At 38.9% G+C, this 17,073-nt stretch overlaps 1 protein-coding gene across 2 annotated transcripts in view; it reads right to left on the reverse strand.

Annotated features, from left to right (window-relative positions):
- Window positions 1–4,216: 4,216 nt before the first annotated feature.
- slc41a2.L (solute carrier family 41 member 2 L homeolog) overlaps window positions 4,217–17,073 on the reverse strand; it is a 40,365-nt gene continuing 27,508 nt past the window's right edge. Inside the window, exons 9-11 of one of the 2 annotated variants that reach the window (XM_018251006.2) lie at window positions 16,817–16,948; window positions 15,554–15,702; window positions 4,217–7,834 (exon numbers count right to left, since the gene is read on the reverse strand). In XM_018251006.2, the coding sequence (XP_018106495.1) occupies window positions 7,649–7,834; window positions 15,554–15,702; window positions 16,817–16,948 (467 nt within the window). In that variant the 3' untranslated portion in view covers window positions 4,217–7,648. 2 annotated transcript variants of the gene reach the window in all.

The following is a 17,073-nucleotide window of genomic DNA, read 5'->3' on the forward strand; positions in this document are numbered from 1 at the left end:
GGATCTGTTTTTTTCGTAATTTGGATCATACCTTAAGGTCTTTAGCACACGGGCAGATTCGGAGAGATTTAGTCGCCTGGTGACTAATCGCCTCTTCTTCGGGGCGACAATCTCCCTGAACTGCCTTCCGAAGTCGCCCAAAGTTTCCTCGTGAGGCAACTTTGGAAACCTAAGCATTGTGAGTGCATTGCCGCAGGCGATTTTTCATTTTAGCAGGCGGAAGGCAGGGGGAAGGCAGTTCGTGGAGATTGTCACACTGAAGAAGAGGCGATTAGTCGCCAGGCGACTAAATCTCCCCTAATCTGCCAGTGTGCTAAAGCCCTAAGTCTACTAGAAAATCATCTAAACATTAAATAAATCCAATAGGCTGGGTTTGCTTCCAATAAGGATTAATTATATTTTCGTTTGATACTAAGATAGAAAAAAAGGAAATCATTTTTAAAAATTTGGATTTTTCGGATAAAATTTAATCTATGGGAGATGGCCTTCTATATTTGTATAAAAACGAGAAGCCTTAAATGAACAGAAAAGAGTATAGCGCTATTTAAGCTGCAGCAAAGATTAAATTCGGTTGTAAAAGTATTCATTTTAATTATTTTCACTGTAGTTTATTGTAGTGGAACAGAACTAAGATATGGTTCTGGTTTATTTTCTCTTTTGCCAAACCATATTCACCATATTGCCCACATGATTTTTGATGTATACCATTTAATTCACTGAATGCTACAGAAGTGAACATATAGATTTGGTTCTATGCAGGTCTAGCCTAGACGATCTATTTCCGTGGTTAATAATTAGCGTAATTTGAACTATATTTAATCATATGCTCAGTTAAAAATGCAAATTAGTATAATTAATGCACGTAAGAGACCTGTGATTATGTATCACTTAACAAAAAAAGAATCAAAATGTTAGCAGCTGCCTGATTTATCTCAATGTGATCCCACGCGCTGTGGCCAAAGGCAGTTTATGGCATAAGACGACTGTGCTTTGATGATAATGTGCTGCAATTACTCCTTTTATCTCTTGGATCTTTGGATTTAGAGTCGTACCACTGCTGCCATGATTCAACATGTTAACCTTGCCTCTGGTGGAACTTTACCCTGGGGTGGGAAATTGTTGTCCCCATCTCCCTGGTAGCCAAAAAAATGTGGTTCCTGAGCAGACTGTGCAAGTGGGTCGGATGCCTCAGGCATTTGGGAAAAAAACACCATATTTTACTGACCATAGGTCAGAGACTAAACTGACTGATAACTGATCATGTATTTGTTGTCTAAAAGAACAAATCTGGATTTCGTCCATTTTGATTGGACGGGTTAGATCAGTGACCTAAACTTGGGCAGTGACCTACCCACTCGGATGTCTGGCTAAAATCAGATTTTCCAGTATGTACTGAGCTTTAACCCTCCCAGTGATTTTCATCAAATTCAGTATTTATATTATGATTTCAGATGAAAAAGACATTAAAGGAACAGTAACAGTGTAAGTAATTTAAATATAAGGTTCTGTTGCCCTGCACTGCACAACTGGTGTGTTTGTTTCAGAATGACTACTATATTATATAAACAAGCTACTAGCCATGGGGGCATCCATTCAAAGCACTTGTTCCACAACAGATACCAGATGCACTCTGTTAGGGTAAGGGCTCTTACTGACGAGCGGTTGAAGCTGCGCTCCCCTGCGTTCTGTTTTTCTGCGTTCAGCCGCAGGGGAGCACAGGAATAGACGCATTTAGCTTTTTTCAATGGGGCTGTACTAACACAGGTGCGTGTAGGCGCCGAACGCAGGAAAACTGCATGTTGCGTCTCAACCTGCGTTCGGCGCCTACACGCGTCTGTGTGAGTACAGCTCCATTGAAAAAAGCTAAATGCGTCTATTCCTGCGCTCCCCTGTGGCTGAATGCACAAAAACGGAATGCAAGGGAGCACGGCTTCAACCGCTTGTCAGTAAGAGCCCTTAGTTCACACAGAGCATTTTGGGGAGATTTGGTGGCCTGGCGACTAATCGCCTCATTTTTTCGGCGACCAATCTCCCCGAACACCTCACGAGGAAACTTCGGGCGACTTCGGAAAACGAATCGCCTCGTGTGATTAGCGCCAGCGTTTTTTTTTTTTTCATTTTAGCCGGCACAGGAACAGGGAAGGCGTTTGGGGAGATTGGTCGCCGCAAAAACGAGGCGATTAGTTGCCAGGCGACCAATTCTCCCCAAAACGCTCTGTGTGAACTAACCCTTAAACCCCATTGTTTTCTATTACAGAGCATATCTGTTATCTCCCAAGTAGCTTGTGCCTTTTCTCCCTTTTTAGCTTCAATGGCTGCCCCCATGGCTACACAATAACGACTATAGTAGTCTTTCTAACACTTATACCGATGCATAGCAAAAGTACATTACATTTTAATTACTTTAAAGCACTTATTTGTTTGCTACTGTTCCTTTAAAGCATACAGTAAATTATGCAATAAGTTTATTTTAACCAATAGCTTTGGAAGAATTTATTTGACTATAGAGTAATATAGATCAGGTACTCAGGGATGATCCTGACCCCCCTTAATGCCGGAGGTGGCTTTCCTGCAGCTGAGCAGGTTAAATGGGATATAAAAGCAGGTTTTCAGCTCAGCTGCTTTCTTTGAAACTCATAGCAGCAACCCTTGTGCTGGGCATATATGGTTAGATCTAAAGCATAATAGGGGCCTAGGCAGACCCAGGGCCGGATTTGTGGGCAGGCCTGTTGGTAGAGAGCCCTCGGCAGACCCATCGGTAGAGGGCCAATTCTGTGTGCTGATGTGATCCTTGTCCAATGGGATTTTTAAACCTGCATGACTGATCTCTATTCAATTTTCAGCTAGATATCGATCAGACAGGACTTGTCAAGAGCTCCATAAATGGAGCTTCGAGCTGCTGAATAGGCAGCCTGGCAGCTCTTATTGGCCCGTGTATGATTGTCTTTACTTTTTAGGCACCTTCTACACAACTCCTGTATAGTCAGTTAACCCTACAAATTCTGTAGCTTTTTCAGTAAATAATTGGACTACAATTAAAAGGAAATGAGGAAAGGCTGATTCTCTGGGGGTTTAAAATCAATGCAAGGGATCACTGGGAAGTATTAATGGCTGCAGTTAGATTCACTTTGAGTCACGAGGCAGCTGCAGCTACTGATACAACCTGATTAGGTAACCCAGGAAATACTGGCAGGTGCAGGCAGATGGCCAATTCCAAGGTCCCCTTCCCCTTGCCATAATACGTGTTCTTGTGTTATTCTCAAAAGAGCAAACAAATTTTATTACATTTAGGTAGGAAGGTAACACAAGATAATAGCTCCCTAACACAAGATAACAGCTGCCTGGCAGATCTGAGAAAAGCACTCAATGGTAAAATCCAGGTCCCACTGCAACACCTTCAGTTACATTGAGTAGGAGAAACAACAGCCTGCCAGAAAGCAGTTCCATCCTAAAGTGCTGTCTCCTACTGAAAGCACATGACCAGGCGAAATGACCTGAGATGGCTGCCTGCACACCAATATTACAACAAAAAAAAAATACACTTGCTTGTTCCTGATTGAAGTTTTATATTATTGAGTGAATTATTTGCAGTATAAACAGTGTAATTTGGAAATAAATACGACATCATAAAAATCATGACGAATCCCTTTAAAGAAACATGTACAGGCACAAATCCCTTAAATAGGATTGAATAGGATAAAAATGTGCTCAATCGTGTGTCCATTTGTGCCTTTGTGAGGCTGTGCCATTCACTGTGGTACAAGGGATTGGACAGTCAACGTCCAACATGAAGAAATATTACCAATGTTTTCTCTCTCACCTTAGGATCCGGGGAAACCATTGATAATTCATCAGCAGGGCAATGTGCAGATAGGACTCAGTGGCTTATTGATTTGTGTAAGTATTCAGACATCATGAAACCATTCACGGCTGTGGTCTTCTTTTCCCCCAGCAGGAACAGAGCGGATTAGAAGGGATTGCCATGCACTTTCCCCTCATCGTACTAAGAATAATCTTGGCTACAAAATATTTCCATATTAGTGATGCAAACATACAACCTTTCAATAAATGTTAACATTTGTATGAAGGATAAATACATTCATTCCTTCTGCATTCTGTTCCTCTTCAGTTGTGACCACGTCGGGCAGCTTTATTCATTCTACACATATTTAGCACGGACAAGGCCTATGAAAAGAAGCACACAGTATAACAGGAATTAACTTCATTGTCTTTATTGGTGGTTCGAAACAGAGGTCAGTGCTTTGCTTGGTCCAATATGGCTCTAACATTGCAGTTTGGCCTTTTGTCAAATTTTAAGGCTAAATTTAAAAGGCTGTGTGTTAGGCCTTCTGTTATATTGTGTTTTCTAGAGCAGGGCATCTCGATTTTCCGTCATGGCCTCTTATGATCAGAACACTCGACACTGAGGACAAATCCAAAAAAACTACCAGAAAACTACCAGAATTATGAGGTTTTTGGGCATGTGCAGTAGCTGCCGTTAAGTACCATTTTTACACAACATAGAAACAGTAGCACAAGTGGAGTGCAACACTTTATATAGGCTCTATTTAGAAGTAGAAGCAGCTAGAGCCATTTATAGGATTCAATAAATCCATTTGAGCCTCACCATAGACCAATGTTCCAGATATCCAGCTGAAGCCTAGAGCTAGGCCAGTGCATATTATCATCCCAATTGGCCCCTGTAATGAGGAGAGCAGACACCTAAATGCACAGAAAAGGGAGTGCTCCTTACTACCGGGAACATCAGTGTCTGGGTTTGTTATTCATTCCCACGGGCCCAAGCACAGACATTTATACAGGTTCCTCAGACAAGCAATATAAAACTGCCAGTGTGCATGAAGCTCTATGAATACTGCGGTTACCGTTTTGGGAACACTAAACTGACAACTGCCCACTTAGAAATGAAAGGAATATTCTTATGGATAGTACTGTAACTGCATTCTTTACAGTATCAGACATACATTCATTTTCATACATTCATAACGGATTATGCTCTATACTACATGTCTCACAGCACTAATGGTCTTACTGTACATACTGTGCAATAGGGGACTCATACAGTTGCCTTCCTTTTAAAGGGACAGTATACACCTGAAAACACCTTTGCTAAAAATGAGCGCACACAACTTGGGTTGAAATTACATTCTGCCTATTGTTTTATTTTCTACTTTTTTGCAATTATAAAGCACGAATTTGAATGTTAAGGTGGCCATGCTCCAACAGGCCTTCCCGACCACTATCTGGCCAAAAATCAGCAAGATGTCAATCAGGCAGGTTTGACAATCCTGTCAGGGAGAGGAGCATATCACTTCATTTATGCAGTCTGCGCCCCAAAAGTCTATATACCCTCACGTGAACCAGGGCATATTTAAATATAGGCCTCCCGAGGGCCTGTGCCTATGGCGGCATGGTTTTGGGTGCCTGTTTTGTTTGTTTTTATTAAACCCTCCACACCCTTCCATAGGAAATCCGGTGACAGAGCAGAGGGGGTGAGGGGCAGAGGAAGAATGCGAAAGTGATGCCATGCGCATGGCACGATGTCGTCACTTCCATCGAAAACAGTGCGTGATGACAAAGCATACGATGTGTGACATCAGTGCACTGGCGTGTCGTCAGCGAGCACGACGTAGGGACATGTTTAGGTACGATGCCTAGGGCAGCATCGGACCTAAATACAGCCCTGACGTGAACTATTGTTGGAGCAAAGGGCCAAACGATTAGGTCAGTCTGATATTCCCCACCTGAATTTGGGCATATCAGGGAAAGATCTGCTCGTTTGGCGAGTATATGGCCAAGTTAAGACTATGTTCACTTTTATAAACAGGACAATTTGTTCAGAGCTCCTTATCTATCTTAAGGGCAGGACTCCACAGACGATTCCGGCAAGTTCAGACGAGCTGTGCAAAAATGCAGGCGTCACGTCGGATGCGACGGAAATAAGGTAAGTAATACTATTGTCGGATCGTGTCACATTGTTCATGCGACACGACTGTCGGATGCAGACGCAGCATCTGCATCCGACAGTCGTGTCACGTCGCATGAACAATGCATTTTGCGGAGTCCTGCCCTTAAACAATCAAATGTTTTCCTTCTATAAGCAGCAGCTTATTACTAGGGGCATCTCAGTGAACTGGTAATTAGTTGTATCAGTTCCTTTGAAGTTCTTTGGGACCAGAAGGAAGGAAGTGCTAAAATGAAGTTGGCTTCATATTCGTATTTACTGGTAAATGTAGCAAAAACCATATTTATTAATTAAGATAATAGGCAAAAAGTATGTCCAGCACAAGCTCTATTCATTTAGTTAATGTTGAAAAGGGGTGTATACTGTCCCTTTACGTACCCAGCAACAATTGCAAAAAAGAACAGAAACAGGACAGCTTTCATTTACAGATTTGCTTAAAGGGGTAGTTCACCGCTGAGTTAACTTTTAGTGTGTTATAGAAAGCTCTATTCTTCATAATTTTTAATTGTCTTAGTTCAAAGACTGGAAAAAAATGTCCCTTCCTGCTTCTTTTGAATTTTAAACATTATCTGGCTGATGGGGGTCATTGATCCCTGCAGTCAAACATTGTACCCTATAAGGTTTTATTATTGTTACTTTCTATACAGAAACTCTTAAATTAATTTTCCAGTCTATTTAAAACACAATCTCGTTGCTAGGGTAAATTGGACCCTAGCAACTAGGTAACAACTAAGACTGAAAACAGTTGACCTGCTGGATAAAAGTTGACTTAAAAAAATAAAAATAAAGATAAAATGACCATTTGCAAATGATCTGAGATGATCACATTCTACTAAAATTTAATTATAGGTTGAACTACCCCTTTATTACATCACAATAAAAAACAAATATATAGTACATGATAAGCAGAACCTAGAAACACTTTAATGGCAAGTCACCTATGTTACAAAAAGTCAAAGCATTGTTATTTGCCCAAAGTGCAAGTGCCCACCAGCATCAATCTGATCACTGAGTCTTTACATGTGGCCTGTTTGATTGATTGCAGTGGACTTGCTGGTTGGTTCATGTGTGGACAAATTTAGAGCAAGGAGCCCTTAGTTAAATAATAGACTTTTGTGGAACTTACAGACAACTTCAAACTGAAACCAGCCTCTTTCCCATTCACATAGGTGCTGCTACATCTCAATATAAACTGAAACCAGCCTCTTTCCCATTCACATAGGTGCTGCTACATCTGCAAATAAGAATGAACTGCTCATGGAAGAAATGATACATAGAAATGTCTTAACATAAGTAAAATTAAATTAAGTTAAAAAAAAAAATTCAATACCTCCATTTTTCCCCATGATAATATATTGACATATTGTAATAATTTAGCCAGAAATATACCCTTTTCCCTTTAATGTAAGGTGCATATTAATTGTGGTTTCAAAGACAATCAGCTAAATTCATGTTGTCCTCTCCAATGTTTAATAAAATGTACAAGCAGTGTGCCATTTGTGCATTTCAATTCAATCTCCCCTGCTAAAAAGAACATTTTTGCCATGGACCCTTATGTTTGCTTGTGCCGAGAAGATGCACTCCACTCATCCTTAATGTGACATTTTGTTTGGGTTTGGCAGATTTGGTCACAGTCAGGAGAAGGTTGGTTTGGCACTACACGTCTCAGTCTCCAACGTCTCCATCTCTGTCCCCTATAATCCAAAGAATATGGAAACTGATGGCGAGCAATGCCGTGCCCAACAGATCCCCCAGGGCTGTAAGATAAGGAATGGAGAAACTGTCGGGATCTTTTCCTTTCCTCCAAATGTGATGCACCATCCAGTCTGCGATCCATAGCAGAGCAAATACCTGCGGAGTCAATGAAACAAAACAGCAATGTCTGTGAGACGTGGCTACTTCTACATGACAATCAGAACGTTCAGTAGAGCCCACACCATTCCAAACATGGACGCTCTGGAAACATTCTGGATTATATGGACACAGAGCTTGCTTTATGCAGAACGGTGACAAGCTGAAGCAAACATGCACAGCATACTTTGGGTCAAAGGCTCATTAATTTACTTTCTGTGAAGAAGCCCTCATTCAGCCTAGTCCAAATAACACTCTCCGTTTATCCTCCCTCCCACATTAGAACAAGCTACTGTACATTACCCCATACTCATTTAAATGAAAAAAAAAAAAAAACTTTAAGCAACAGAAATAAATTATACATAAATATGGTAATACATTATAAATCAGTGTATATACTTTAATACATACTACATACTTTATTCACATTTACCATTCGTTACTGAGCTGCAGACACTTGAATGAATTGCTTCTTTAGAGCAGCTGCCAGAGAGGTTTCCTGCGGCTATGGAGGATTTGTCAACTTTTGCACATGTATTGAATAGTTATCTGGAAACCTGTTACCCAGAAAGCTCCAAATTACAGAAAGGCTGTCTCCCATAGACTTCATTTTATCCAAATCATTTTTTTTTCTCTGTAATAATAAAACAGTACCTTGTACTGTATCCAAACTAAGATATAATTAATTATTATTGGAAGCAAAACCAGCCTATTGGGTTTATTTAATTTTTACATGATTTTCTAGTAGACCTAAGGTATGAAGATCCAAATTACAGAAAGATCCATTATCCAGAAAATCCCAGGTTCCAAGCATTCTGGATAACAAGTCCCATACCTGTATTATGTGGCTATAGCAATTCCACGTATTGCTCTGCATGTGGCTTCTACAGAACTTCCTATAACTTCCTAGGAGTGGTTCACACTTAAGTTAGCTTTTGGTATGTTATAGAATGGTTAATTCTAGGCAACTTTTAAATTATTTGCCTTCTGCTTCTGACTCTTTCCGGGTTTCAAGAGGGGGTCACTGACCCCCATTTGAAAACAAATGCTCTGTAAGGATACAGATTTATTTTTATTACTCATCTTTCTATTCCAGTCTCTTATTCAAATCAATGCATGGTTGCTAGGGTAATTTGGACCCTAGCAATCAGACTGTTAAAACTGCAAAACTGGAAAGCTGCTGAATAAAAAGCTCAAAAACCACAAATAATAAAAGATAAAAAGCAATGACAAATTGTCTCAGAATACCACTCTACATCATACTAAAGGTTAACTCAAAGGTGAACAACCCCTTTAAAATCAAATATAATCTTCCTGCACTGAGTAACACAAGAATCTGACAGTCTATACACTATTTTAGCACCTTATATACACACTGCCGTGCTTCATACAGAAATGCAAGCACCAGTCTTCCAATGGTCCAAAATAACTGAATTTATTATGAGTAGGAAGAGGATATAAAATATGCAGAATTCTGTTTACATCCCACTATATAGAATTTTGACGTGACAATGATAATGCATAAGTGCAGGAGTATGAAGATAAGAAACCCGAAGACTTAAATCTGGGGCAGTCTGGCTGCATCAAATTCATTCATTTTTGACCGAGATGTAACGTTCAAGCTCCAAGCGGTTAAAGGAAAACTATACCACCAAAATGAATACTTAAGCAACAGATTTATATCGTATTAAGTGTCATATTAAAGAATCTTACCAAACTGGAATATATATTTAAGTAAATATTGCCCTTTTACATCTCTTGCCTTGAACCCCGATTTCGTGATGGTCTGTGTGCTGCCTCAGAGATCACCTGACCAAAAATACTACAACTCTAACTATAACAGGAAGAAGTGTTGAAGCAAAAGGCAGAACTCTGACTGTTAATTGGCTCATGTGACCTAAGAAGTATAATTTGTTGGTGTGTTTGTGTGCATAGTGAATCGTACGATCCCAGGGGGCGGCCCTTATTTTTAAAAATGCCAATTTTCTATTTATGATTACCCAACGGCACATACTATTAGAAAAGTATATTATTATAAAATTTGTTTATTTACATGAAGCAGGACTTTACATATAAGCGGTTTTACGCAATATCTTTTTATAGAGACCTACGTTGTTTGGGGGGTATAGTTTTCCTTTAAGCAATAGATGGAAAGTAACAGGTTAAAGATTCCATTGAACGACACTTAGAAACCATTCAGTCCCCATAAGTGACCCATGTATGCTGTTCAATGGCCCATAACCAGGAAATATTATCAGTAAATCAGCTGCAATACATAATTGCTTTCTCTTCTATTGCTACACTCAGTATAAGTGTATAATAATATAAAAGTCCCTCTGTGTATTAGTGCAGAGATATATGAGGACACTTCATAGTGTGAAGTGTAACGGGGTTTATGTGTCATATTTCTGATATTATGGACCAAAGCTGCATTTGTTTCATCTCATTAAACACACATTTTTCATGCCAAAAAAAAGTTATTCAGTGGAATACATAGACTGTGACACATTCAACTCTGCCATTTATTTCCCATAACCTGCAAGTTAATTGAGGGAGATTATGCACTAAGGAAAAGAGAAGGAAGAAGTAACAACAAAACAGCACAACCTACGCCACTGGCAGACAGATAAGAACCTAGTGTTTAACTGATGCTCTGAGGAAGATAAAGGAACTGGAAATAACCACATACCCTGTCTGAAAAAGTAGCACAGACCACCCAAACCCCCCACACTCCTAAACCATATTGCATCCTTCAATTGATTGTCCTTTAAACTCACAAGTTTTTTTTTAATTTAAAATGGCTTTTATTTAGTGTTCTAAAGAGATTGACTTTAAATCCTCATTAGAAATGCTTTATTAAGTCTGAATGGTAATAACTAGATTACAAGTCAATGGGGACATAAATTTTCTATAGCAATGTTGCAGTACCCCAATGCTGCTGGACTACAACATCTCAGCACCCACAGAGACTACAACGTCTCAGCACCCACTAGGGTTGCCACTCTAACATAATAGCTAGAACAAAGCTTACTCCTTTGCAGCTCTCCAAACTCTTAGTTAGTTAGCACCTTGAAGAGGAGGTCACATGGGAGTTTGCGTTTGAATCTTACCTGCGTGCTATGCCCCATATGGCCCCCCTTCAAATCACTGAACACAGTTTCATTTCTACACTGAACTGTTCCTCTAAGAGATGTAGTCCAGGAAAAGAGTTCTTTTATACCTAAAGCTCTTATGACATTTATTACAATGGTGGAAAACAAAGGTGTGACTCCCAGGTTGCAGCCATAACCATTCTAGCTCATTCATGTCTGAGAATCACTCTCACTCGCTAGCTGATAAAAGCTTATGTCAAAATCAGCTGTGTCAGAAGTAGAATGCCTACAAGGCAATGTCTCCTTGCACCGTCAAGGAGAGATCCTTCTTTTATTCAGCAATAAAAAGGCATTTTCCTCCTACTGTTTTCAAAATCCCTAACTGATCAGTACAATGACACTTCAAAAGGATACTATGCTCTGTTTATAAGTAGGGTTTACAGTCACTCTTTTCTTCAGCAGATTATATTATTATTGAGGCTCTTTTAAGAAGGAAAAAAAAAGGAAGACAAGAGGATGAGTTTGAATGTGTAATGTGTGGGGTCATCCAAGAGAATGGTTTGTATTGCATGTTAAATATAATGGTAAACTCTTCACTACAGCTTCATTAAATAGTATTTTAATAATAAAGTTTATCTTCACTATTCCTCTCTCAGCATCTGTTTCTCCTCGATCCGTCTTCATTCAGGAGTTGGGTGTTAGATGAATGATCCAATATATCTTTGCCTAGAAGATGTATTAGAGCTCACTCTATTAAAAACACCAGAAATCTCTGTCTCTCTACATGCAGAATTTGTGCAAAAGGCAGTTATTTTGTTAGATTTTGTTTGTACTGGAACCAGTTATTTGAATGAGCTCTAATACATCTGCTAGGAAAGGAAGCCACCTATAAGATATATTAATAATTTATGATTAGATGACATTTTATTAAGGTCAGTGCCTGTTCCTTGTGTTATGAGAACTCCATTCACCTCTGTTCTGACCTTCGCCTTATGTTAAAATACAGAATTTGCGATCAGCAATTCCTAAGATATCAAATAGATCTTTGTTTTTTATGTACAAGACAAATCCCCTCTAACCCAGTAGGTATCAATATACCTTGACTTTTCCAAAACTAGCCATTATCCTATCAATCCCTGCCTGACCTCTCTAAGCAGTATTTCCAATTGCTGTTATTTCTGGAGAGTAGCCCATGCGAGCCTCCTCTTCTCAAACACTGCAAGGACACATCCATCAGTTCTTGGAAACCACTGGCAGCAGGTTAATGGGAAATCAGAGTAACATAAAAGGATATCCTTTGGCAGTGGACTGCTGACCTAGCACCCCGTTTGCTAAGCAGTTCTGGGGACAGTATAGAGGGCATCTGAGGAGAGTAAAGCAGCCATGTAATCAATCTTTCTAGACAGTTTTTACCTTTTAGAGAGAAACACATTTAGAAAATTGTCAGAATCCAAATATATTTTTTATTAAATGGTTTCATCTTCCATTCATTTCAGCATAAGGGCATAGGTTCCATGCTGGTTATTAAAATGCTGAAAGGGTCCTCTAACAAAAAACTGTTTTGGATAGTGGAAAAAAACGTAATTCTAAGCAACACTCCATTATACATATATAATACACTAGAGCCATGAATATTCTGTAAAATATATAGTGAATAAAGTATTCCCTCTTGTAAAATATAAGGATATTATAAATTACTGAGGTGTTCCATGACCCTATAAAAGCATAAGGTCGAAGGCCAAGTGATTTTATAGAAGTCATGGAACTTCATTTATTATAATACACACGTTTCAGTGAGGCAGGTGACAGAAATGACATCACTAAACTCAGATTATAACCAATGACATCACTAAGCACCATTTTTAAGGTTATAATTTACAGGATATTCATCACTCATGCGTATTATATCCTTATAAACGGTGCTTAGTGATGTCATCGTTATAATCAGAGCTTAGTGATGTCATTTCTGTCACATGACTCACTGAAACTTATGTTTTATAATAAATAAATTACCCCCTGTTGTAAAATATAAAGACACTAGAAGTCACCTCGGAGTTCCATGACCTGTATAATAACACTTGGCCTTGCTTTTATATGGTCAAGGAATTCCTCGGAAAGTTATAATATCCTTATATTTTACAATAGGGGGTACTTAATTCACTATATAAATTGCTCCTATGAACATGAACAAAAGTTCTCCTATGTTAATGCACTCCCTCTTCTGAATACACTATCTCTCATTATTCTACCAACTGTATGCTGGCATTAATGCTTTTATGAAAAGAAGCAATAATGTGTTGAACGACTGCCAAGAACTAAAATGAAGAATTTCAATTTCATGAGGCAAATATTTTAGTGTTTTATTCTACTTAATAGATAGGAGCTGACTCTAGAACATTTCAGAGCACTTTATATATCAGAGAATAACTGCAAAAAAAATCTCAAATCTCGAGCTCAGCCAGGCAGAACCAGGAACATTCTTTATGCTCATTACCTCACCTTTAAAACTGTTTGCAAATGAAATCTTGAGCTCCTTAAGTGTGTTAACAGTTAATACCGAGACCTTGCTCTGTATAGAGTTCATAAAACTGGTCTCTCGGCAGTGTGTGTACAACTAAATTAGCCAGACTGACACAGGAATCAAAATAAGGACTTGAGCAAAGTTTGTCTTTTCACTGACTCAGCAGCAACATTCAGCAAACGGACATTAAACTGGCCTGTAATATCAGGCTGAAAATGCTTGATGTACATTTATACATTAGATAGGGTATGTATAAACTTGTAATCTAAACCAAGTAATAGCAGAGCCTAATGGTTGCTATAACGTTCAACGTGCATTTTGTTTACTGCACTGGTGGATACATCATATAGAAAAAAAAACATACGGTACCTCTTTAGTAACCTGAATTTTGCTAGTTTTAATTCACCTTGATAGAAACACCTGGATTATAATAATCCAACACTAAAAGGTACAGGTATGAGACCTGTTATCCAGAATGCTCAGGACCTGGGGTTTTCTGGATAACAGATCTTTCCGTAATTTGGACCTTCATACTTTAAGTCTACTAGAAAATCATGTAAACATTGAGGGCAGATTTATTAAGGTTCGAATGGTACATTTGAATTTTTGATTTTTTTTGTGTGTCAAATTGAAAAAGCACCAATTCGAATGTGAGATTAATCATATCTCGACCATTGAAACAGTTCTCTTGAATATTCGCCACCTAAAACCTGCTGAGTTGATTTACGAGTCAATGGCAGAGGTCTGTTGAACCATTTGAATATGTTAATTGCCTTCCAGACATTCAAGTTTTTTTTTGGAGGAAAACTTGATTTGAATTTGATTAGAATTAGATTCGAATTTTCAGCTCGGGACTATTTGATTGAATAGTAGACGTTAAAGTTTTTTCAGAAATAACCTTTGATTCGAGTTGTGGGTATATTTGAATTCATTAGAGTAAAAAAAAAAAAAAATTCAAGTGAATTCGAAATTCGACCTTTGATAAATAACCCCCAATAAACCCATTAGACTGGGTTTGCTTCCAATAAGGATTAATTATATCTTACTTTGGATCAAGTACAAGGTACTGTTTTAATATTACAGAGAAAAATAGCAAATATTTAAAAAAAAAAAAAAAAAATATGGATTATTTGGATATAATGGAGTCTATGGGAGATGGCCTTAACGTAATTCTGAACTTTTTGTATAATGGGTATCTGGATAACGGATTCCATGCCTGTACTGAGTTTATGTGCTATGGATCTTTGCTTCCTCTGAGTTTGTCTTTTCTAAAAGAATAGCTACCATTTCACTAGAAATCTGTCAGATGCAGCTTAGGAGTCTGATCTGCATTTCAGAATTACGACTTAATGAATGCATGTTTCTTTTTATGTTGATTTTTTAACCAAGTTAGAGAAGTAATGAATCGTGCTCCCCACAGGCTGGAATATAAAAGAGCCAGCTGTCTGGGAATCCACTGCACACTCAATGTCACTCTCATCTGCTACATATATCCTTCACAGAAGTGGAACGAATACGTGACAAATCAAACAGAAAAATAAAGATGTAAATGCTGCCATTAATTACATAAATTAGTCTTGTAGAATACTGCTTAAAGGAGAAATCAACCTGTTCTGAAAAAAACCTGTACCCCTCACCCCAGGTAGACCCCCCTACCACCTCCCCCAGGCTAACTACCCCCCCCCAGGGAGATTCCCCATACTCCATATTTACCCCTCCCAGCAGATTCTTCCAGCGAAGTTGGAGCAGTTTGAGCAACTGCGCATGCGTGGAATTACATGGAAATTGCAGATCTCGCAGTCAGCTTACCGAGGACAAAGAAGATGGACGCGTGGAACTTTGCTGGAAGAATCTGCGGCGAGGGGTAAGTATGGAGTAGGGGGCATCTCCCGGGGGGGGCTAGTTAGCCTGGGGTGAGGAGGGAGGGGGGTCTACCTGGGGTGGAGGGGTACAGGTTTTTTCAGAACAGGTTGATTTCTCCTTTAAATTCATTAAATGACAGGCAGCCATATACATAACTGATTTCACTGATGAAATCAGAAAAAGAAAACGGTCAAGTTAGAGTTAGTTGTAATGAACATAAACTGTGAGCAAAATGTCCTTTACCTGTAGCAAAGCTGCTAATAAATAAACAGCTACAAAGATGGGTGTCAGGGATGTGTGACCACTCTTCATTAAATAGATGGTGTACAGGAAAATTAAATGGCCTGGGATCACGAGCGACAGTAGAACTTGAGCCGATTTATTGTTAACTCCTGCGAAAGCAAAACACACGTCAGTCGTTGAAAACCAGTTTTTTCTTTTAACCCACTTTCATGATCATTTCATTAGAGTCCATATAGGCAACACTACAAATGGGCACCAATTACTGCTACACTGCAATATAAACTTAGAGACAAAGGTTTAATAGAACGAGAGGTGGTCTATAGTATACTGATTGATTTGATGCCCATCTCTTTAGTGAGAATCTATACTTAAATAATCTGAATAATCTGGATTTTTATGGCGAACGATACAGATGGAGCAAATCAAGTGGACAGTTGGTTTGTGTGGCTCAGTGTCCCAGTCCATTTACACAGATCATTACCCAATAAAAATGAATGCTGCGACCTTCTGTATTGTGCTGTGTGTGATATCAAAACACATTTTGTTCCATAATAACCCCCATACTGTTAAATTTTAATCTTATACATACTGTACACAAAGTAAAGGCAAGAAAAAATCTCAACCATAAAATGTTCTGATTCCCTATAACCAAGGGGAATCCCTGGGAATATGGAACACATACATAGCCCTTGCCAGTATGCAGAAAAGTGCTAATCACAAGTGCCACTTCCTAGTCTATATACACATTTTATTACAACAGGACTCAAGACTCTATCGATAGACATGTTTACAACTAAGTGCCCCAGCCTACATGACTATATGACTGCCCTTGCCGAGAAGCAAGTGATGTGACAGACAGAATGGAAGACTGGGCAGGTCTATACTACTCAGACACTGATAATGGCTTCTAAGACTATCGGACTGCTGCAAAAGATTAGGTAACTATATTAACAGACTTTTGTCTGATTTTGACACCCAAGTTATTTTCACCAACGTTTCCTCAGTCATTACAGTGATGCATCATCACTATTTTAATCAATCCACACTGAAACTGAATCTGTATGTGGTTGCTATAGAAACACGGGTCCTCACATAAGCCGAAACTGAAGCAGAAAAATAAAGCCATGGGATTTTATCATCTGCTTAAAACTTTTTTAAATGATTCCTGGAATTTAAGCACCAAGACAAGTCATCTCCCTGGCCGTTCCAAGTTCAATTCAGTTCAACGAGGGGGGGAAAAAATAAAATAAAAGTATATTAAACCTGTTCCACAGAAGGTCCTGCAAGGGTGGTAACAACCTTTGGCATCTTCTGGCAGCTCCCCAGGGATGCTGTATAAATGCAAATATGTAGATATTCGGCTTGCCTGAATGGCCACCAAATTACCACCAATGCCTGTAGAAGAAGACAAAAAAGGGAGAAGTTAAAAAGATGTATATAAAAATGGGCATCTATTATCTTTATAAGTTATCCTTAGTACTATACAATTAAATAAAACTATAATCAGCACTAATATAATA

The sequence above is a fragment of the Xenopus laevis genome, chromosome 3L (genome assembly GCF_017654675.1).
Source record: "Xenopus laevis strain J_2021 chromosome 3L, Xenopus_laevis_v10.1, whole genome shotgun sequence".
Classification (NCBI taxonomy): Eukaryota; Metazoa; Chordata; class Amphibia; order Anura; family Pipidae; genus Xenopus; species Xenopus laevis.